At 50.7% G+C, this 23,545-nt stretch overlaps 1 protein-coding gene across 1 annotated transcript; it reads right to left on the reverse strand.

The window, feature by feature from the left end:
• Positions 1 to 3,286: 3,286 nt before the first annotated feature.
• FAM43B (family with sequence similarity 43 member B) lies at positions 3,287 to 5,584 on the reverse strand. Its single transcript, XM_027110714.1, has one exon. It carries the CDS (start codon positions 5,298 to 5,300, stop codon positions 4,314 to 4,316), a length of 987 nt encoding a protein of 328 aa, XP_026966515.1. The 5' UTR covers positions 5,301 to 5,584; the 3' UTR covers positions 3,287 to 4,313.
• Positions 5,585 to 23,545: the final 17,961 nt, after the last annotated feature.

Raw genomic sequence — 23,545 nt, forward strand, 5'->3', positions numbered from 1 at the left:
GAGTGGCAGCCCTTTTCTGGGGCTGGGCTAGACCAGAGAGTGAGAAGGCCCAGTCCTGGGGATTTGGAGCTCAGAGCAGACCCCGGGGACGGAGGCTTCAGTTTCTTCCACTGGCCTCATCTCTTGAGCTGCCGTTTTGCTCCCCGAGAATAGCCATCCATCTGAGCAGGGCGTCTGAGGATAGCTCTCCTTCCGCATCTCCAGGCAGAAGCCTGGCAGAAGGAACACTTCTCCACCCCCTTGGTTTCCTATCCCATGATGGCTCTTCCATCTGGCTCGTTCATTCATGTGTTCATTCAACAAGTTAATATTGAGCCTCAGGGTCTGCCCTGCCATGGTCAGGGTACTGAAGGCGGCGGGGAAACGAAGAAGGATCAGTATGAGAGACAAGACACTTCCATATAAACAGGAATCCCAGGGGTAACCTGAGGAGGACCACGAGAAAAGGATAGGCCACGTCCTGTGTGTTTGAGAGAAGAGATCACCCCCAGATTTGGCAGGAGCTGGGGAGGGGTGTGCATTAAGGAAAGCTCTGAGGAGGTGGGATTTGTGCTGGGCCTTGAAGAGAGGGTAGGATTGGACACGTGCAGCGGAAGGAAAGGACACCTGCGGTAGTGAGAAGAGCAGGGGCAGGGCCTGGAGGTGGGAGCACCTGGCCATGCCTGGGGCCTGGGAGCATGTCCACGTGCAGAACAAGTGCACCAGGAATCAGGACGGCATCGGCGGGCCAGCTTTATCCTCTAAGCTGTGAGCCGTGGCGCAGTCACTGCAGTCGCAAGCCAGCGCCTCCAGAGTGGGATCAGGAGAGCAGGAAATAAGGCCCCAGAGGTCCCGGGAAGAGGCTGGCCCAGCTGAGACACACTGTCTGAGCTGTCCCCGGCTGTCTGTTGCTCTCGGAAAGCCCTCCATTGACACATTCATACTCCAGCGTTACTTCTCAGGCCTAGTTGACCCAGTGGACCTAAGACACACACAGCATGGGGGCTGGAAGGAAAGTTTAAAGGGCATCTCACCCAGTGTTTAAAACTCGAAAAAGAAAAATCTGTAGGGTCCCATTATTCAACTGGAATCCCATAAACCCCAAAGGGAAAACAGAGAAGATGCTCCAGTTCAAGCAGGTGGGGGGTGGCCTCCCCATTCTGTCTCCCCATCACTCCCCACAGCAGCTCCTGGGGCACCCCTGGGAAACCTAGGACTGGGAGAACTCGCTCATTTTTATTTTACAGGTGGGGAATCTGGTGCTGGAAAAGAGGCACAGGGACGCCAGATGGCTTGCCCGATGCCTCAGGGATCTTCTTGAGCTTGTGTCGAAGATCGGGGGAGAAAGGCAGTCAGTGCATAGGTGGAGGGGGTCTGGTTTTCCAGGATGCATCTTCCTCCTTTGGTAGCAACGATGCTTGGGGCCTGCTGGCTGGGGCTGCCCTCAACACCCAGTCTGTAGCCTGGTGGCACTTGGCACTGTGCTGGCTCCCCTGTGGTTTATCTCATCCTCAACCCACTGTGGGAGGGAAGGTGGACCAGCTCCTTCCTCCATCACACACACTGAGAATAGAGATGTGGGAGTTAGGATTAGTGGTTAGGATTCCGGGCTTTCACTGCCATGGCCCTGGTCAGGGAGCTGAGATCCTGCAAGCTGCACAGCATGGCCGAGAGAGAGAGAGAGAGAGAGAGAGAGAGAGAGAGAGAGAGAGAGAGAAAACAACTTATAATCACCGTTGCCAGGGAGAGTGGAGTGGACGTGGGGGGAAGGCATACTAAAAATCCTAATGTAAAGAGAAGAATCCTATGGGTAAAATGGTTCTTCACATGTGCTGGGCATTTTATTATCTGCCAAAGCTTTTTCACAGACATGATTCTATTTAATTCTTATAATCAGCCTGTCAGGTAGATATTAGCCCCCTCCCATTTTACCAGTGAGAAAGGTGAGGCTCAGAGAGGCTGAGTGAGTTGCCCAACATCATACAGCTGGTAAGGAGGCAGGGACAGTCCCTTCACTCTGGTCTTCTAACTCCAGGTCTAGCGAGCATACTGTGAGCAAGGAAAGGAAGGAGGCAGTTCTGTGTGTGTGTGTGTGTGTGTGTGTGTGTGTGTGTATGTGTGTGTGTCTATGCTTTGCGAGGCTGCCAGAGAAGAGTGGAGGAGCAGAGGCTAAGGCTGGGAGCGTGCTTGTGAATTATTATATTGCAAGTGTTCCTTTAATTATACGCATTTCACTTGAGAATATAAGAGCCACAGGGAAGGGACTCCTGGACCGCTAGGACCTAGCTTAGTGCCTGTCCCAAGGCAGGCATTTAGTAAATTTCTGCTGCAAGCATCTGATTAAAGAGGGTGGGCTTGTGACCTTGTTTCTGGGTGAGGTTGTCTCTAACCCCAGAGGCTGCCTTGCAGCCCATCCTCCTCTCCCGGGGCTGACATCTTCCCACTTCCTTCTCTCCTTCTGTATATGGGGAGAAACACCAACAAATCCCCTGGCAATGCATAAGAGGGAAGCAATGAACATGCAGGGCATCCCTGTCACCCCCAAAACTAGTGAAGTCAAGCCCAGATTTCCCCTTCAGAGTCCCCCCCCGATCCTGCCTGGGTTCCTCCAGGGCGAAGCGGCAGTGGTACCCTCTGTTCCAGCAGCTCCAGGAAACAGAACAATCCTGATTGCTGGCGATTGCAGAGGCCACTCGTCTGGGCTCTGGACAACTCTGGGATCAGTGCCCAGCTCAGCACAGAAATAAAGAAGATATCCAAGCTCAGGACTCCTGCTGTTATAATGGTCTGGACAGATCTCTCCAGCTCCTCTGAAAGCAAATTGGGTTGCCCACCCCTCTCCCTTACATCCTTGAGGAGACCCAGCAAATACCACCTGCTTTGACATTACATACACATGAATCTTCTCAAAGATACATGGCTGATGAGAAGGCCCCAGCCCAGTGCCCCCTCCCTGCCAAATGTCCCAGAGACACTTGTGTTTGGTGCCCAGGCAGAGAGACATTCCGGGATGCTGAGAAAGACAGCTGACACCCCTTCCAGGCTTGGCACAGGTGCCGTGCAGGCGAGGCACCTGCTACTGTCTCCTTTCCCGACATGAAGGGAACAGCTTCCTGGCAGCAGCCCCTTCGTCCCCCCCTATCCTGAGAGTTGGCTCCAGCTGCTAAAGGGGATACTTCCTGGGGTCTTCTCCTGCCCTTTAAGGTTCTGATGATAATCTTTTCACCCCCAGCAGGCCTGGCATCAAACACAACACAGGAGTGGTGACAGGCTGAAAAAGCAGGAACACTTTATTTACAGTGATCATTTGGTGACACATAGATCTTTGGGCTTTTAGTGGCCTTGCTGAGAGACACGTGCGCAGGGGCCCGCTCTCTCTGTTGGGTTACCGCATCCTCCTGCCTCATCCTGCTATGAGAATCCAGCTGCTGTCAGGACCCTCGTGCTCTGACAAGCCTCAACTTGGGGGCATCCCTCCTGTGTCCATTTTCTGGGTAGTCAGTGCGCTCAAGCACTGCCAGAGGTCCTCCTTCCCTCCTCTGGAGGTCTCGTCTTGGTCCTGGTTGTGGGGCACCTAGGGGGGAACCACACACTTCGGTATGCAGAAAGATGGGGGGTGAGGAGTCCTGTGGGGGGTGGCAGGTGCCAGGGCACAGGCTTGGACAGCCGTCTGGTGCAGAGAGCTGTTACCTGGCCTAGCCTGTGGTTGGGGTTGGTGGGAACATCCCAGTCTTCTCCAGAGCCAGAGCAGTGAAGTCCCAGAAGTCCTCCAAGGGGTAGAGAGGCCAGGTATAGAGAAGTCTTCCTTGTGTGTATGGCAGCAGACTCAGTTGCCACTTTGGACCTGGCCTCAGTTCTCCAGGGCTACTTACTCTTCCCCCTACAAGAATGCCTCCCCAGGGTTGGTCTCATCCCAGGGAGGAAGGCTAGCTTGGTCACTGCCTCCACCTGGCCAAGATCCAAGGCCACCCTCCTGGATTTCTGGAAACGTCTCCCCCTCTTCTCTTGAGAGGATGTTTGGGGAGGGAGGGCGTGGTCTATGGGTAGAGAGACTTGGTGGGAAGCATAGGGGGCAAATCCACAGTGGAGGGCTCCGGGAGACTCAGGTGGGGAGAGAGGTGAGCACTGAATTCTGCTGCTCCCCCATCTGGTTCCCCAATACAAGGGCGTGTCAGGCGTCACCGTGAGCCAGGATGAGGCTCGCGCCGACAACAGAGACCACGAGGGAGGCAAGGGCCGGGGTGCCAGGGGGAGCCGTAGCGGGCAGGGCCGGGGTTAGAGGCTGTAAATCAGGCCGGCCGGGTCTGGGGCCGCAAGTCCTGTCCCTTCGGCTCTCAGCGCGCCTGGCCCGCCCGCTCCCGGTGGCCGGCCTTCCAGCGGCGAGGCTGCGAGGGCGGCGGAGGCGCCGGGGCGCCCCGCAGGCTGCACGTCCTCAGCTCCCGGGCCAGGCTGAGCACCTCCGGCCGCTCGCTCTGGGGGGCTCCTTCCTCGAGCTCCTCCACCTCCTCGTCCTGGTCCTCGTCCTCCTCCTGGATGCTGCTGAGGCGCGGCGCCCCGCGGCCGCGCTCGGCGGCCGGCGGCCGGTAGGCGCACTTGGCGTTGAGCAGCCGGCGCAGCGGGGCGCGGGGCACCGAGGCGGCGGCACCCCCAGCGAGGAGGTGCTGCTGGCGCACGTGGCGCGCGTCGCTCTGGCGCTGCAGGCGCTTGAAGTCGCTGAAAGCCGCCAGCGCGGTCTGGCGGAGCAGGCGGGCCAGGGCGCGCGCCTTGTGCGCCCGCGCCAGCAGCACGGCGTGGCAGCGCAGCACCACGGCCTTGTGGCGCGCCTGGTGGCGGTAGACCCAGGCGAAGACGCGCGGGTGGCGCCCGTCCGCCGTGCAGTAGGTGATGCGCGGCAGCAGGTAGGCGTGCGCCGGTCTGCGGCCCCCCGAGTCCCCAGAGCCGCTGCGCTCGCACGGCTGCATGCGGATGCCGTGCGGCCCTAGCGTCAGCTTCATCTTGGTGCCCCCGCCCGGCCCGCAGCGCGCCCAGATCTTGCCCACGGCGTCGTCGGTGCAGCCGTCGCCCTTGGCGTGCAGGGTGACGGCGTTGCCCAGGTACCACACGGTGTAGGTCGGGTCCTCCTTGTTGAGCTCCACTTTCTGGCGCCGGCTGCGGAACACGCGACCCAGGCGCTCCAGCGGCCAGTCGGGCAGCAGGTCCGGGCAGGAGCGCAGGAAGCTGGAGAGCAGCGACGTGTAGGCGAGCCCCGGGCTCAGGCTCTTCGCCTTGCACTTGGCCTCGTCCTCCACTAGCACGAATTTGTGACGTCTCCAGGGCAGCATCGCGGCGGCGGCCAGAGGGGCTGGGGACGCCGCGAGCTCACGGGCGTCCTGCCCGGCGGCCGGGGGGAAGGGAGGGCGCGCAGAAGCCCGCGGCCCCGGGCTTTCGAGAAGCTGGGCGGCGCCGGAGACAGTCGGTGCCCAGAGATGCCCAGTGCCAGGCAGGGCTAGCTAGCTTCGCAGATGCCCGGTGCCCAGCCGGGCTGGCAGCCGAGATGCCCGGGCGGCGGCCGAGCGTCCGGGAACAGCGTCCCCCGGGAGTCGCTCCAGCCGTCCGGGAAGCAAGGAGGGGCAGGGGCTGGGCGGGGAGGAGACGCCCCTCAGGCACGAATAGGGGGAATCCCACGGCCCCCGCCGCCCAAATTGCGGCGGCAGGGAGGTCGCCGGAGCCGGGGCTGGCGGCTGGCTGCTCGGAGGGGTAGACCGAGAGAGCGCGACTGCGGTGGGGACTCCTTCACGCGTCGCGGCTCCACCTCCCCGGGCTGCCTACATCACCGGGCGGGACCGCTAGCTCTCTTGTCCCCTCCTCTCGCCCTCCTCTCTCTCCTCCCCCGCGCAGGCAAGCAGTGCTCTTCGCCCGAGACCCAGCACAGGCGCGGTGGATCGGGTTTAATCATTATCGTCGGAGGGGAAGGGGTGGAGGTAGGAATCTCCTGAAATCCACCGGAGGGCTTTGACAACGCAAGTTTCTCAGGTCTCACTGGTGGTCTCTAAGCTCCTTCTGGAGCGTTCGGTATCCCCCTCCTCTTTCTAGGATTCCCATTGCCCCTCACATCCCTACCCGCATCTCTGAGGGTGAGTTCGGGTGGGTTCCTGATGGGCCGGCCTGGCTCACTTGGTCTCTTGTCTGCGCAGCAGAAAGCCAGATGAGGCGGCCGAGCAGTGCAATGGAAAAGTACCGTCGCTTGGTGAAGCGTTCTCCCAGGTTCTTCCAAGGTCGTGGGCCAGGCTCCTGCGCCTGAGCTGGGAGACCAGTCACAGCTCCAGCAGCCGGTAGTGGCTCTCGCCTGGACTAAAGCCGGGAGGGTACTCTCGGAGGGTGGGGAACCTTCCAGAGTGGTCCTGGGTCTGTAGGAATTGCAGATCAAAAGCTCCTTTGGCCAAACGGCAGCCTCTGACTCTCCCGGGATTAAATAGATACCACTACTGTTTGTGATCACCTCTCCTCCCGGCCGCCACCTCCGGGGGTTTGCATTCATTATGTCATTATCGCAGGACTACCCAGGCTCTCAGTTAAGCAACTTGCCCAAGGTCACAAAGCTGACAGGAGGTGGAACTGGGGCTCCACTCAGGCTCCGGTGACCCACGACAGGACCCTCACTCTTCTGTGAGTCCACCGTGTGCTGCATATGGATGGGGCGTTTTCCACCCTCCCCTGAGACCTTCCAGTGGGGCCTCTTACTAGGGAGGGGTCCTAGTGTACTGGCAAAGAGATACTTGTCCCTGGGTATGGGGACACATCTGCCCCTTTCAGGATCTGTTAAATCACAAGCTCCCTAGAATCTCAGGACGGCTCTGGTTGGGGCCCAGGAGTCTCCTACAGAGCCGACACCCAAGCCCTTTCGGTGGCTTCAGAACAGGTCATTCGGGGAGGCTTCCAGGTCAGGAATGATCCCAGAGGCTTGGGCTAGGCCAGGCCAAGCCAGGTGACCTCCCAGAGTGGGGACAGCCTGGCCACATTCGCCCCAGGCCAGCCGGTTGGGCTCAGAATCCCTGGTGGGGGCGTGGGGGGATAAAAGCAACCCTCCCCCTCACAAGGCTGCCTCACTGAACGCTCCTAAAATGACATGCAAATAAAGACTAGGAAATGACTTGGAACTGCAGAATCTTGGCTTCAGTGGGGGCCTCAGAGATGACCTGGTCCACTGCAGCCTCATTTTATTTTATTTTTAAGGTGGAAATGTCTTTATGGCTTGTTGCTGATTATAAAAGTAATACATGCTTGTGGTAAAAAAAAATCACTCCAGAAGGACATGGAGGTCTCCTACTGTCCCCACGCCATAGCCATGGCCTTATTTCTCCATAAGAGGACAGGCTCTGAGAGGCACAAGGATCCACCCACTGGACCTCACTGCCTCGGGGTCCTCCTCCCCACAAGGATCAGGAGGCCGGTGGGAGCAGCCAGTAGCAAAGTTTCCGCTTGCAAGCCTGAGATATCTCCAAGCTTTTGGGAAGGCGTAGCCTCCTGGGGTTGCTAGAGTTAATGTATCATGACACGGGAAGCCCAGTTAAGTTTGAATTTCAGCTAAATGACCATTTCTTTAGTATAAGCGTGTCCCAAGCATTGCCTGCATTCGACCCCGTAACTAAGCCTCCTGCCTCTCAGAGAACAGGAAGGGGTGGGGCGCTGCACTTGGGAGCCTAGTGTAGGCTCGCTCACCTAGTCCTGCTTCTGTTCTGTTCCCACTGCTTTTGGAATATCCTGGCGGGGGGGTGGGTGTGGGGAGGGTTACCCGGGACTGCGTTGAGATCACAGTGTGCAAGGGTATGTTTTGTTTGTTTGTTTGTTTTTAATTTTTATTTTTGGCCATGCAGCATATGGGATCTTAGTCCCCTGACTAAGGGGTATCTGTGCCCCTGCAGTGGAAGTGCAGAGTCTTAACCACCGGACCACCAGGGAAGTCCTGCAAGGGTGTGTTTATGTTAAGTCCTCTGGACCACAAAGCAGCATTTGACATCGTTAGCCATTTTGTTACCTTGTGGACAACTCACCTTGGCCTCCGTTGCAGGGATTTCCTCCCTCTGGCACCGGCTCTGGGCCACTCCTCCCTTCAGGGGCTCCTCCTGACACCCTCGGGCCTGGTGTCCTGCCTTCGGCTCCTCTTCCTCTAAACTTGTTCCTTGGAAGGGTTCAGCTGCCCTAGAGCTCCCACTGTCCTTTCTATTCAGAAGACTGGAGAGGCCGGCCTGGTCCCATTCATCCAGGCAGAGCTCAAGGCTGTCCCCTCCCTTAAGTCTTCCTTCCCTTCTCTCCCGTCCATGGTAGGAGCTCCCGGCTTTGTACCAGAGCAGTATCATCACTGCTTCACAGACTGGCATGTAGTTGCACTTTTTTTTCTTTTTTCAATTTAATTTTTAGCTCTAGCATATTTATACTGGCATTAGTTGAAAAAGTCATATAACTGCCTTATAGTAAACGTGTAATTAAAAAATCAGTCCCCTACCCCATCCTTTCCCCAGTCTCAAGTCTCACTTCTAAAGACAACCCCTCTTTCATGCATTTTAGATGGAACTTCTGTCATATGCCTCCTTATTTATTTATTTTTTTTTCTGTACGCGGGCCTCTCACTGTTGTGGCCTCTCCCGTTGCGGAGCACAGGCTCCAGACGCACAGGCTCAGTGGCCATGGCTCACGGGCCCAGCTGCTCTGCGGCATGTGGGATCTTTCCAGACCGGGGCATGAACCCGTGTCCCCTGCATCGGCAGGCGGACTCTCAACCACTGCGCCACCAGGGAAACCCCCTCCTTATTTTTAAATAACACACCTAATTCAGATTTTCCACTTTTTGTAACTTTATCTATTGCCTCTCTTCTATGCAAGGTGAAGATTTAATGCCCTTTCATCTACCCGCATCCCACACATTATTTTCTCTTCCTTCCTCTCAGTTTAGTTATATCATTTTGTTACTGTGGCATCAGTATTCAGTGTTCAAGTATTATGTCTATGTAACTATTGTTCATTGCTGAGCCTTGAAGTGTGTTATGATTTCATTTTTCCTTACTGGACAACATTTTTCTTTTCTAGAGGTATTTAATCACCTTATTAAAAAACAAAAACAAAACGAAACAAAAAAAACTTCCTTAGGTACCCATCACTAATTCATCCCCCAACTGTCCAGCGGTACTGTAAAATGTCCCTCTACCTGGTTGAACACACCAGGTGGTCCTTAGAGACACCCCTCCTGACGCGTCCTCCCTGGGCTCCAACCTGGACTGCTTACCCTACAGACCTGTAGAGCCATTGTCCTGGGACCTTGTTTTACTACCACCCTGGAAATTTCCTTTGATTCTTTCCTGTGTTGGATCCTGTTTTCTGGTTCCCTTGCTTTCTGCCTTCCCCCCTACCCCCGCTCCCAAACAGAGTTTATTTCCTTGTTTTGGTAGAGCATGTATTCCAGTAGCTTTGATTGCTGGTTCTCCTGGGTGTAGAGTTCTAGATTGGAAATAAATTTCCCTCAGGATTTTGAGGAGTTGACCCATGGTTGCTGTTGAAAAGTCAAGTGACATTCTGATACCGATCCTGTGCGTGTGTGACTTGAGTTTTCTCTGAACGTTTTTAGGATCTCTCGGAGGTCTGAAGTTCCAAACGATGTGCATTCACTACGGGCACCTCTTGGTGAACCTTTCAATCTGGAAGTCAGTCTCCTAATCTGAAAATCAATTCTGGGGACACTTCTTTTTGCTGATTCCCTCCATTTCATTTCTGGTTTTGTTTTTTTCTAGTTTAGTTGGATGTTGGGCCTCTTGGATTGATTCTCTAATTTTTCAAAATGTTCTTTCCAATTTTCCATTTTAAAAAATGTTTGTTCTGTTTTCTGGGACATTACCTCAACTTTATCTTCCAACTTTTCTATTTGGATTTTTTTTGGTATGTCTCTTCTCATAATTTTTCACTTCTAAGAGCAATTTCTTGTTCTTTTTTATAGCATCCTATTCTTGTTCATGGACATATTATCTCCTGTTCCTCTCAAAATACTAATTATAGTTGCTTCAAATATTTTTAAAATTTTAATTGTGGTGAAATACACGTAACGATCTTAACCATTCTTAAGCGTACAGTTCAGTATTGTTAAGTATATTCACATTGTTGGGCAACCGATCTTTAGAACTTTTCATCTTGCAAAATCAAAACTTTGAACTAACAAAACGACTCTCCATTTCTCCCCCGGTCCCCACCACCCCCACCTCCAGCCCCTGGCAACCATCATTCAACCCTCTGTCTCTATGAATCTGAGTACTCTAGGTACATTATATAAGTGGAATTTCACAGTATTTGTCTTTTTGTGACTGGTTTATTTCACTTAGCATAATGTCTTCAATGTTCATCCATGTTGTAGCATGTGTCAGTATTTCCATCATTTTTAAGGCTGAACAATAATCCACTGTATGTATATAACATATTTTGTTTAGCCATTCATCCACTGATGGACACTTGGGCTGCTTCCACCTTTTGGTTATTGTGAATAATGTCGCCATGGACATGGGTGTATAAATATTTTTTGGAGACCCTGCTTTCAATTCTTTTGGGTGTATAACCAGAAGTGGAATTGCTTGATCATATGGTAATTCTATTTAAAAAAAAAATTATTTATTTATTTAGGGGTGGGTCTGCATTGGGTCTTCGTTGCTGTGCGTGGGCTTTCTCCAGCTGTGGCGAGCGGGGGCTACTCTTCGTGGAGGTGCGGGGGCTTCTCATTGCAATGGCTTCTCATGTTGCGGAGCACGGGCTCTAGGCATGCGGGCTTCCGTAGTTGTGGCACGTGGGCTCAGTAGTTGTGGCTTGCAGGCTCTAGAGCACAGGCTCAGTAGTTGTGGCGCATGGGCTTAGTTGCTCCGCGGCATGTGGGGTCTTCCCAGACCAGGGCTCGAACCCGTGTTCCCTGCATTGGCAGGCAGATTCTTAACCACTGTGCCACCAGGGAAGTCCCTCTCATTATGGTTTTGATTTGCATTTCCCTAATTAGTGATGTTGAGTATTTCTTCATGTGCTTGTTGGCTATTTGTATATTTTCTTTAGAGAGATGGCTATTCAAATTTATTTTTTTGTTGTTGTGTCGTAGGAGGTCTTTATAGATTCTGGATATTAACCCCTTATCAGATATATGATTTGCAAATATTTTGTCCTGTTCCTTAGGTTGCTTTTTAATTCTGTTGATCACGCTCTTTGATGCACAGAAATTTTAAATTCTGATGTAGTCCACTTTGTCTCTTTTTACTTTTGTTGCCCGTGCTTTGGTGTCATATCCAAGAAATCACTGCCAAATCCAATGTCATGCAGCTTTCCCTCATGTCTTCTTCTAAGAGTTTATAGTTTTAGGTCTTATTTTTAAGTCTTTGATCCATTTTTGAGTTAGTTTTGGTATATGATGTAAGGCAAGGGCCCAACATCATTCTTTTGCACGTTGATATCTAGTTTTCCTAACGCCATTTGTTGAAATGACTGTTCTTTCCCCATTGATTGGTTTGGCTTTGACCATACATGCAAGCATTTGTTTCCATCTCTATTCTAGTCCATTGGTCTATATGTCTGTCTTTATGCCAGTACCACACTGTTTTGATTACTATAGCTTTGTAATAAGTTTTGAAATCAGGAAGTGTGAGACCTCCAACTTTATTCTTTTTCAGGGTCCTCTGAGATTCCTTATGAATTTTAGGATTGATTTTTCTTTTTCTGAAAAAAAAATACCATTGGGATTTTGGTACGATTCGCATTAAATCTGTAAATTGCTTTGGGTAGCATTGGCATCTTAACAATATGAAGTCTTCCAATCCATGAACATGAATGTCTTGCCACTTATTTGTGTTGTCTTTAATTTTTGTCAGGAACATTTTGTAGTTTTCAGTGTTCAAGTCTTTCCCCTCCTTGGTGAAGTTTATTCCTAAGTATTTTATTCTTTTTGATGCTATTGTAAATGGAATTTTTTTCTTAATTTCCTTTTCAGAAATTGTTCATGGCTAGTGAATAAAATGCAACTGAGTTTTGTGTGTTGATTTTGTATCTGGTCATTTTGCTGAATTTATTTATTCTAAGGTTTTTGTGGAATCTTTAGGGTTTTCTAATGATAGTTGTTTTTTTTTTTTTTTTTTTTTTTTTTGGTTTTTTTTTTTTTTTTGCATTGGGTCTTGTTGCTGCGCGTGGGCTTTAGTTGTGGCGGGCGGGGGCTACCCTTTGCTGCAGTGCGTGGGCTTCTCACTGCGGTGGCCTCTCTTGTTGCGAGCACGGGCTCTTGGCATGTGAGCTCAGTAGTTGTGGCTCGCAGGCTCCAGAGCGCAGGCTCAGCAGCTGTGGCGCACGGGCCCATTTGCTCCATGGCATGTGGGATCTTCCAGGACCAGGGCTTGAACCCGTGTCCCTGCATTGGCAGGCGGACTCTCAACCACTGCGCCACCAGAAAAGTCCATGACAGTTGTTTTTGAAAGTTTTTTTTTCAGTTTCATGCATTGCTCTTCTCCCTGAGTTCTTTCTCCCTGTTTAAAAACAAAAAAAAATTTAAAAGATGTACATTTCTGACTGTCATGCTTACAGCTTTCCTCTAATCTCTGGTAATCACTATCATCTAGCCCTATCTGAGAGGCACAAACACTGATTGGAAACTCTGTGTATGGGAGGTGCAGGGGGATGAACAGGACTTGTCATATGTGGGCCTCCTTATCTGATGACACACACAGCCAGGTTACAAAGAAACCCTGGCAAAGACTCTCTCCTTGACCAAACTTGGCTCAGGCTCCTCTGAATCCTTTTCTCGACTAGGCTCCCTCCGGCATCACCCAGTTTTAGCAAGAATCTTGTTAAGTCAGTTTAGACAGAATCCCCCACCCTGGATATCTGATCACATTCCTCACCCTCCCATCATCCCCTCTGTTGATAGCTGACCACCTGGGTCTGCCCTCAGCAAAGATCCTGTCAAGTGGGTTTAGGCAGAATCCCTTCTTAGCTCTGACTTTTCCTCTTAGTAATTTGCCCTCCACTGACCCTCCTCCCTGCTTCTTGGCTCTAAATACCGCCTTGTTCTTGTTGTATTTGGAATTGACCCCAGTTCCATCCTGAGGTTTCTCTATTGCAGTTGTTCCTGAATAAAATCTGTTTTTACCCACTTTTCTTCACCCCTCCCCCTCAAATCTGTTTTTACCACTTTAACCACCATCCAGCTCTGTTTTTTTTTTGTTTGTTTTTTGTTTTTAACAGCCCTCCAATGTTGAGGTCTGTAGGTCTTTTCTTTTGGGCTGGCCAGGGTCCCCAGGGAGAACTCCTAGAGCCTCCTGGCCATGGGGGAGGGGATGTATAAACCCAGCTGCCAGCATTCTGGGGGCGGAGTAGAGACGGGGCCTCCTGGAGGTGTCACTGATCAGTAGGCGGGCTGCCGCTTCATCCGTGTTCAGGATGGTGCCTCCCTGCCCTCGGCCACGCCTGGGGTCCTCAGTCCAGAGGCGCGTTGGGTCCGTCTCCCCAGAGAGGAAAGCCCCAGTCTTCTGGTGCAGGGGTGGGGTGGGATCTCCATGCTGCTCCGGAGAGGGGAAGGTACCTGGGGCTCTCACTGCAGACTCTCACTGATCCTCGGTTGTTACATCTGACCTGCTGTCACCAGAGATGTCTGGTGCGTGGGATTCCTGGGTTTCTGGGGCTCCCCAGCATGACACGACTTGATTCTTTCTGGGTTTCCATCCTTTGCGCTCCACTGAGCTTGCTATCCCTTGTCAACATCCTCCAACATGTTGTTAACGCCTCTCAGCGGCTGTCATCGCCTCCTTTTTCTTTGTCAGTTTATGCCACTTTTGTTCCTTTATTGTCATTTTAGTGAGGCTTGGGGAAGGAATGGGGACTTCATCTCAATGCTCCATGTCTAACGAAAATCCCTCCTCAGTACTGTTCTGATGGTTCATTACTGTGCTCAAGATTCGTGTATCGCGTTCACTTGGTCTCATTATCATTTGTCCCTGGCAATGTAAACGCACCTCAATGCATACCAATCGATTAATTAATTCATATTTATTTATGCATTTATTCAGCAGCCTTGTTCTGACAAATGCAGAAGTTGGACTAATCGCCACAGTCCCTTCTGGTTTGGACATTCTGCCATCATAGGAGTCATTGTACTAAGTGGGTGCTGAGTTCAAAACTGGACACCGTGGGGGCGCCTAGAGATAGGTGGAGATGTGTAAGACGTTCCTGTTGGAGCCAGCCTCCACGACGGCTCCCGGTGAGGCTCACCTCCTGGTATTCGTGCCTGTGTGTGGCCCCCTCCACCCTGAATAGGGCTGACCTGAGTAATGAAAAAGATACTGTGGATATGACATTGGGTGATTTCTTTTTCTTTTTTATTTTTTAAAAAAATATTTATTGGGCTTCCCTGGTGGCGCAGTGGTTGAGAGTCTGCCTGCCAATGCAGGGGACACAGGTTCGTGCCCCGGTCCGGGAGGATCCCACATGCCATGGAGTGGCTGGGCCCATGAGCCATGGCCGCTGGGCCTGCGTGTCCGGAGCCTGTGCTCCGCAGTGGGAGAGGCCACAACAGTGAGAGGCCCGCGTACCACAAAAAAAAAAAAAAAAAAAAGGATTTATTTATTTATTTGGCTGTGCCGGGTCTTAGTTGTGGCGTGCAGGATCTTTTAGCTGCAGCATGCAGGCTCTAGCTCCCCAACCAGGGATGGAACCCGGTGGGACCCCAGTATTGGGACTGTGGAGTCTTAGCCACTGGACCACCAGGGAAGTCCCCCAGTGATTTCTGATGCTAGAACTTGAAGGACATTGTGGCTACTGCCTTGTTCTCTCCTGGATCACTCTTGCTGGAAGGTACCAGCTGCCACGTCATGAGGACGCTCAAGCAGCCCTGCAGAGAAGTCCTCATGGCAAGGAGCTAAGGCCTCCTGCCAGTTCACCACCCATGTGAGGAAGCCATCTTGGAAGTGGACCCTCCACCCCAGTCAAGCCTTCAGATGACTGTAGCCCCAGCTGACATCTAGGCTGTGACCTCATGAGAGACCCTGAGCCAGAACCATGCAGCTCCCAAATTCCTGACCCACAGAAACTGTGAGATAATAAACAGTTATTCTTGTCTTAAGTCACTAAGCTTTGGATTTGTTTTTTAGCAAAAGATAACAAACGTAATCCCCAGTCTGTCACACAGGCCCCCAAAGCTCTGATCGCATCCCCCTCTCCCTGCTGCCCAGCTTCCCTCTAAGACCCTCTTGCCTACATCTCTGTGTCTCAGCCATGCTTTACCAGCCTCCTGCCAGTGCCTCTAACCTCTGAGTACCATCTTGCCCCAGGTCCTTTACACATGCTGTTTCCTCTGGTCCTCAGCCTTCTTTCTCATCTCCTCTTCCAGCCTATTCATCTTTCAAGCCATTGCTTAAAAGTCACTGCTCTTAGGGAAGTAGTTCCCTGAACTGTCCTGACTTCCTTGGTTGTGTCCCTCAAAGTACCCTTCAAAGCATTTATCAGAATTGTTATCAATTCATTATTTGTTTTTTTTTTGTTTTTTTTTGGCTGTGTTGAGTCTTTGTTGCTGCACACGGGCTTTCTCTAATTGCGGCGAGCGGGGGCTACTCTTCATTGTGGTGCGCGGGCTTCTCATTGCGGTGGCTTCTCTTGTGGAGCATGGGCTCTAGGTGTGCGGGCTTCAGTGACTGCAGCACGCGGGCTCAGTAGTTGTGGCACGTGGGCCCTAGAGTGCACGGGCTTCAGTAGTTGCGGCGCGTGGGCTCTGGGGCGCGCAGGCTTCAGTCGTTGTGGCTCACAGGCTCTAGAGTGCAGGCTCAGTTGTTGTGGCGCGCGGGCTTAGTTGCTCCGCGGCACGTGGGATCTTCCCAGACCAGGGCTCAAACCCGTGTCCCCTGCATTGGCAGGAGGATTCTTAACCCCTGTGCCACCAGAAGTCCCTCAATTCATTATTTGTGTAATCATCTATTTAACGACTGCCTTCCTTTACTCCTGAGGCTCCAGGTACTCTGAGGGCAGGGAATGCATCTGTCCTTCCCACTGCTAACTTCATACTGCCCTGGATGGCATCAGGAACATAGTAGGTACTCAAAAGATAGTTGCTGAATAGCTGAGTGAGTTTGACTCAGTTTTCATTCTCTCCACTATGAGAGAAACAGCTTAGAGCAAATCCCTAGTTGATGGCAGGTCAGTACATTATTCTTTTCTTTTCTTTTTTTTTTTTTTTTTTCGGTACGCGGGTCTCTCACTGCCGTGGCCTCTCCCGCTGCAGAGCCCAGGCTCCGTATGCGCAGGCCCAGCAGCCATGGCTCACGGGCCCAGCCGCTCCGCGGCATGTGGCATCCTCCCGGACCAGGGCACGAACCCGTGTCCCCTGCATCGGCAGGCCGACTCTCAACCACTGTGCCACCAGGGAAGCCCAGTACATTATTCTTAAAGGACAGCACATACACTTTTTTATTTTTTTTAATTTTTTAATTTTTTTGCACATACACTTTTATTTAAAAAAAAAAAAAAGAAGTCTCACTTCTGAAAATGACTCATTTTGTGACCTTGCGCTGCTTAACTTTCCTCTCTGAAAAAGGTAGATAGCAATTGGTAAAGTGCTTCTCTTGGAGGCCAGGAACTATTTCATTTAGAGAGATTTGGGCAAGGTTTTCAATGCTCTTAAAGTACAATTATCTTAATATCCAGGTGATTGTAAATGATTATATAAGTGATGAATATAAATGAACTATGATTTGCCATGTGGGTATATTTCAGTTATAAGGATGTGTGTGTGTGTGTGGATGTGTGTGTATGCATGCCTTTTGGTGCTAAATTGGTAAACATCTGTGTGTGCATATTTCTTTTTAAAGAAGCGTTTGCTCTAGAATGCTCACGAACATCCAAACTTCTGCTGCAGATTTGTTGGAAGCTGTCATTGTTTGACTTTGCTCAAAGCTGTATTCATTTCTAACAGTAACAAACCAATATTTACTTATGTGTCCAGAATTACGCAAAACCTTTTCCTTTATCAGAGCCAATCCTCATGATTACTTTTGCAAGATAGGAACTATGATAATTCCCATTTTACAGATGAGGGAACAGAGGCTCAGAGAGGTAAAATAACTTCCCTAAGGCCACACAGCTAGTAACTGACAGAGCAGTAACTAAAATCTGTTTGGCATGTTCTTACCCTTTGGAAGGATCATGCATATGTATTTGTTACTAAGAAATAAAGAAAAAGAGGAAGGTGACCAAAATGACTATTCGTTCTGAAGGATTTTAAGCATAAAGGAGCCTTCACAATAGCATTAGTCTGTAATCAGATGCCCCAGTACTGAGTGGTATGAATGTAGGAGGTGAGCAAAGTGATGGATGAAAATGTTACCTTCAGCGCACCTGTATTCATGAGATAAGCTCGTGCAGCCATCAAATTAGAGTCCAGTGCAAAGCAAAATCATGTTTGCATAACAAACAGAACAGCCTAAATAAAGGCTGGTATTTGAATACAGCTGGATCTCATGAGTGCAAGCAAGAGGAGACTCCTGCAGCCCCACAGGCCCTGAGCAAGATGGGAGCAAAGACAGGGTCAGAGGAGGGGATTTAGAGGTCGGTTTCATTTTGTACTGATGCTGATCTCACTGTGAATCCCTCTACTTGACCCCCTCTTCTAACCACATATAGTCACTATTTTTTAATTTTAAAATTTTTAAAAATTCAAGTATAGTTGATTTACAATGTTGTGTTAGTTTCAGGTGATTCAGATATATATATATATATATATATATATATATTTCAGATTCTTTTCCACTAGAGGTTGTTACAAGATACTGAATATAGTTTCCTGTGCTATACAGTAGGTCCTTGTTTATCTATGTTATATCTTCATTCACTCAATCAGCCATTCAACAAACGATTTCTGACCACTTGATATGTAGGCACAGGGTACAGAGGAGAGCAAGGAATACGTGGGCCCTCTCCTCTGGAGCTTACAGTCCTGCTTGGGAGAGGGCTGTGTGTCACAGGAATATACAGTATGAACTATTATGCAAATAATGATGTAGTTATGTGGCGAGAAGGATGGAGCGCTCTGAAAGGGGCTCCTAACTTAGTCAAGGGGATCAGAGGCCACCTACCTGAGGAAGTCATTTCTTTAGAAACAGAGGAGTTGTTGGGGGAGGGACTATTAAGTAATAAAGAATTAGTGTCTTCATTATCTATGGGTAATAAATCACCCCAAAAACATAGTGGCTTACAACAGTAAGAATCATTTCATTACCTCTCCCGGTTTCTGTGGCTCAGGAATTTGGGAGCAGCTCAGCAGGGCAGTTGTTGAGGTCTCTCATGAGGTTTCAGTCAGATGTTGGCTGGGGCTGTGGTCATCCAAAGGGTCGACCGGGGCTGGAGGGTCCTCTCAGACACGGCTCACCCGTGTGCCTGGCGAGATGCTGTTGGCCATTGGTTGAGGCCTCAGTTTCTCTTCATAGCTCTGCTTGTGTGCCCTCAAAGCCTGGTGGCTGATTTTCCCCGGAGTGAATGAGCCAGGAGGCCAAAATGGAAGCTGCAGAGTGTTTCTCTGCCATAGTCTATTGGTCACACGGGGCCAGCCCTGATCCAGTGGGGGAGGGGACTACATCAGGGTGAGTGCTGGGAAACTGGATCACTGGGAGGCATTTTGGAGGTGGGTTAAGAAGGACACATCAGTCGGGGTTAAATGATGGTGCTCCCATGCGATGCTTTCCTGCAGCCCCCTCCAGGAAGGGTGGCTTCTGTCCCACACCTCTAACCACTGGCCCAGCAGTGGGACAGACGTCCTTGTTGCTCCCAAATCAAAATCCCCTTTTCCTCCCTAAAACCTCCCAGGTCACTAGCCCACGCCCTCCAGTACTCCCCTTGCTACAGTTATCTACCAGCCCGGGGGGCCTTCCTTCCTAACGTCTGAGCTCCTGGCTCAGTGTTCTCTGCTCTGCCGCTCCCGTTTAATCCTTAGTGACTTCAGTATCCACAAAGTGATCCTCTAACATTCCCACCTCCCGGGCCCTCCTCTGAGGATCCTGTCTTCCCATCTTAGTACTCATCCCCACTGTCATACCCTTGACCTTTCCATTATCAAAAACCGCGACCCCTACATAATGTCAGTTTAAAGCATCCCACAGTGTAAGAACTTACCTTCTAGTGTCTCATCTCCAGCACTGCTTTGACCCCACCTGGGCCTCCAATCTTGCTACCTTTCCATCCTTCTCATAGCTCATTTCCCTCCTCCCTCAGCTTAAATCCCACAACTTCCTTGCCTATCCCTGTATTAGTTTCCTGTTGCTGCTGTAACAACCTGTCACAAACTTAATGGCTTACAACAACAGAAATTTATTTTCTTATAGTTCTAGAGGTTAGAAGTCTGAAGTAGGTCTCACTGGGCTAACATCAGGGTGTCACTAGGGCCACGCTCCTTCTAGAGGCTCTAGGGAAGAATCTGCTTCCTTGCCTTTTCCAGCTCCTAGAGGCCACGCGTATCCTTTGGTTCACTGCCCTTGCCTCAATTTTCAAAGCCAGCAACGTTGGGCTGAGTCTTTCTCATGCTGCCATTTCTCTGGTTCTCTCTTTCCTTCCTTCCTCTTCTGCTTATAAGGACCCCTGCGATTACTTTGGGCCTATCTGGACCACACAGGATAACCTCTGCATTTCATGGTCAACTGATCGGCAACCTTAGTTCTATCTGCAGCCTTATTTCTAATTCCCTTCTGCCATGTAGTCTGCTATATTCCGAGATTCCAAGGATGAGGATGTGGTTATTTGGGGGGGAGACCATTAATTTGCCTCCCACAAACCCCTCAAATGCTTTTCCCTTCCCCAGGGTTATTTTACTAACCTGAGCAAAATCCCAAATCTCGTTTCATCCAACTGTCTACTTATTCCATGTCTGTACCCATGCAGCTCAGCCTGGCTGGAGAAAGACAGAAACCACAGCTCGCTCCACATTCATGACCACTGGGTAGACTCTTAGACCACCAGGCAATTCTACTACATTTCCCTAGTCCATTCACTCTCCCTCTCCTGCATGATAATCTCATACCTCCTCCTCACTCTTCAAATCCCCACACTTCCTCCCTTGTCCCTACTCTCAGCTGAAGCTCTTGCTTCCCCGAGAAAATTGGGGCAATAAGAAGAAAACAGACTCAGCAGTGCATCCACCCGCCCACCTGCACCTGTACTCATATCCTGCCTCCCTCTCACCACTTTAGACCAACAGCCCAAAGCCAGCCCCTCCACTGGAGCTTGGAGGCTGTCCCTGCTCACGTCCTCAAGGTCGTCACTCCAGAGAGCCCCTGCACTTCCTTCTGTGGTATCAGTACCCACCCCCACTCTTTTGGATCACTTTCCCGTCAGCACACAAGCATGCTATCATTTCTCCCATCACACAAAACCAAACCGAAATAAAACCCTGTCTCGATCTGACATCCTCTCTCCAGCCAATGCCTATTTCTCTGCTTTTCTTTACAGCAAAACTAGAAAAAGTGCTCTCTTGCTTCTTGGGTCCAGTTTCTTGCCTCTCACTTTCTTGGATCTGCTCACATCCAGCCTTGGCTGCCACTGAGCTTCTCAAGGTCACCACCAACTGCCAAGCTGCTAGATCCAGTGGTGGATTCTCTGTGCTGACCTTCCTGGGCTCTCAGCAGCGTTTGATACAGCTCACCCCTTCCTCCTGAACATACTGCCTTTGTGTCCTCACTTGGTGTCCTCTGCTCTCCATGGCCACTCGTCTCAGCCTCCTCTGCTGAGTTCTCCATATCTCCTTGACCTCGAGATGTTGGAGTGCCCCATGCTCCCTTGGTGATCTCATCCAGGCTCTTAGCTTGAAATACCACCTTACAAGCTAACCACCTCCAAATTCTATCTATAGCCTGGACCACTCCTGAATCCAGACTCTTTCCTACCCTCCACTTGGAGGTCAAATAAACTTCTCAAAATTAAAATGACCAAAACCAGGGATGGCCATGCCAGCCTCTCAGTTAGTTACTCAGGCCAAGAATTTTAGCATCGATCTTGACTCTTCTCTTTCCCTCACACCCTCAACCAGTCTGAACCAGTTCATGTCAGGTCCACTCCGAGTACATCCAGGATGTGACCCCTTCCTGCCACTTCCACTCCTCCCACCCGGGTCCACCCACTTTCACCTCCTGCCTGGAGACAGATGCAGCAGCCTCGTCACAGCTGTCCTGCCTCTGTCCTGGGCCCTACTCAGTCTATGCTCAGCACAGGGACCCTTCTAGAAGGTAAATCCAATCAGGTCCCTCCCCTACTCAAAACCCTTCAGTGGCTCCTGTCATAGTCTGTTTGGGCTGCTGTAACAAAATACCGTAGATTGGGTGGCTTATGAATAACAGAAATTCCTTTCTCACAGTTCTGGAGGCTGGGAGGTCCAAGGTCGAGGCACGGGTAGATTCGACGCCTGGTGAGGGCCCACTTCCTGGTTCATAGACGGTCATCTCGTTGTGTCCTCACGTGGTGGAAGGGGTGAGGGAGCTCTCTGGGGTCTCCTTCATAGGGGCACTGATCCCATCCATGAGGGCTCCACTCTCATGACCTAGCCACTTCCCAAAGGCTCCACCTCCTAATATCATCATATTGAAGAATACGTTTGAACACACGAATTTTGGTGGGAGACAAATATCTGGTCTATAGCACTCCCCATGGGCTACCAGGCTTCAAATGAGCAGCCTAGCTGAACTTGTCCCCTGCTCTCCTTTTCCTTGATGTGATCACTCCCCACTGGCCTCCTTGCTGGTCCTCTAACAGGCCAGGCACAGCTCCACCTGGGAGTTTTCAGACACCCACAGATCCCCTTATCTCTGCCTTCACATCTTTGCTCAAATGCCACCTTCTCAGACCAGCGTGCTGACCATTCAAAACTGTGACTCCCTGACCCTGACCCTTTGCCAGCACTCTCTGCCCTCATCCTCTGCTGTATTTTTCCCCACTGACCCTTGTCACCATCTGCGTTCGTTTCCTGTTGTCCCTGTAACAAATGACTGCAAGCTTAAAACAACACAAATTTACCCTCTTACACTTCTGGAGGTGAGAAGCCCAAGATAGGTCCACAGAGCTGTGTTCCTCTTGGAAGCTCTAGGGCAGAATCTATTTCTTTGCCTTTTCTACCTTCTAGAGCTGCCCACATTCCTAGGCTCGTGGCCCCCTCCTCCACCTTTAAAGCCAGCAGCATAGAATCTTCTCGCTCTGACCTCCTGCCTCCCTCCCACAAACACCCTTGTGATCACCTTGGGCCCACCTGGATACTCCAGGATAACACCCTCACCTCAGGATCCTTAGCTTGATCACGTGCGCAAAATCCCTTTTGCCACGTAAGGTGACACATTCACAAATTCACAGAGATTAGGATGGGGACATCTTTGGAGGGCAGTATTATTCCACCTACCCCACCTTCTGATAAACCATATGTTACTTCTTTATTTGTTTATCATCTAGCTCCTTGAGGGTTTGGACTCCTCAAGGAGGATTTTGGTCTGTATCTCCAGTACCTAGGACTATCCATGGCTAGTAGTAAATGCTCAATAACTATATTTTGAATGAACATCTGTTGTTTTGGCCATGGCTGTGTTTGACTGTTCTTGAGATATGTACCACCAGCAACAGCGACTCTGTTTGAAAGCACGTACCCCCTATGTGCCAGGCGGCGTCAACAGTGCCTGGGGTAGCTTTGAGGAATGTGTTGGGCAGCCCCCCAATCCAGGCAGCCTGATGGGAGGCTGCATTTTCCTTCCATCAGCCATTTTTTTTCAGGCTGCTTCAGTGCAATTTGATTGAATGCTTTGATGCTTATCAGAGTCCCGATGTGGAAGGCTTGGTCCCGCCCCACCACTCCAGGAGATGTCTAGAAAGAACCTCGTCTCTCTCAGATTTGAGCCAGAGATTCATCTTCAGTCTCGCAAATGGTATTTTGTTACCATGGCAACCAGACTTCTAAAAAAACGATGTCAAGTAACATGCGGATCCCAGTGCTCATGGCAACCACCATTCTGCATATTTTGGGGAGCAAATGTGTCTTGCCTTCTTCCTGCCTGAGTTGAGGAGGGGGAAGGTGAGCTTAGCAGCACAAGGTTTCCTTCCAGAATTGATGAGACGTTGAGGTTTGGGGCAATAGCAGGGTCAGAGGCTGGACACCTCCTCTAGTGTCCAGCAGCTCTTTTCTACAAGGTCGCATAACCAGTGCCTTCCACCCCACCCCCCATGCTCGAAAGGAGATGTGTCTTCTGCCTCTCCTGTCTTTGATGTTCAAATCTCTGGAGACTTGCTTGGGTTCTACCAGGGAGATACACAGTAACACACACACACACGCACAACCCTGTGGGCTGAGGATCTGAAAGGTGTAGGCATCACTCTTCCCTCATTCTTGCATGTATTTGCTCATTGATTCATTCATGTGTTCCCTCAGTAAATATTCACTAAGAGCCTACTACGTGCCAGGCCCTGTGCTGGGGCCTCTGAGGCAAACAGGATGTGATTCAGGACGTGATCCTCATTCTCCAATCCAGAACCTTACAGAGGAGGTAAGTAAACACACAAATTACTCTGAAGCTTGAAAGAAAAA

This window comes from Aethalodelphis obliquidens, unplaced genomic scaffold, assembly GCF_003676395.1.
Source record: "Aethalodelphis obliquidens isolate GAN/ISIS:26980383/991018 unplaced genomic scaffold, ASM367639v1 scaffold9, whole genome shotgun sequence".
NCBI classification, from domain to species: Eukaryota; Metazoa; Chordata; class Mammalia; order Artiodactyla; family Delphinidae; genus Aethalodelphis; species Aethalodelphis obliquidens.

Excerpts from the sequence above, each read along its gene's own strand:
- FAM43B (XM_027110714.1), bottom strand. The coding sequence starts at position 5,300 with ATGCTGCCCTGGAGACGTCACAAATTCGTGCTAGTGGAGGACGAGGCC.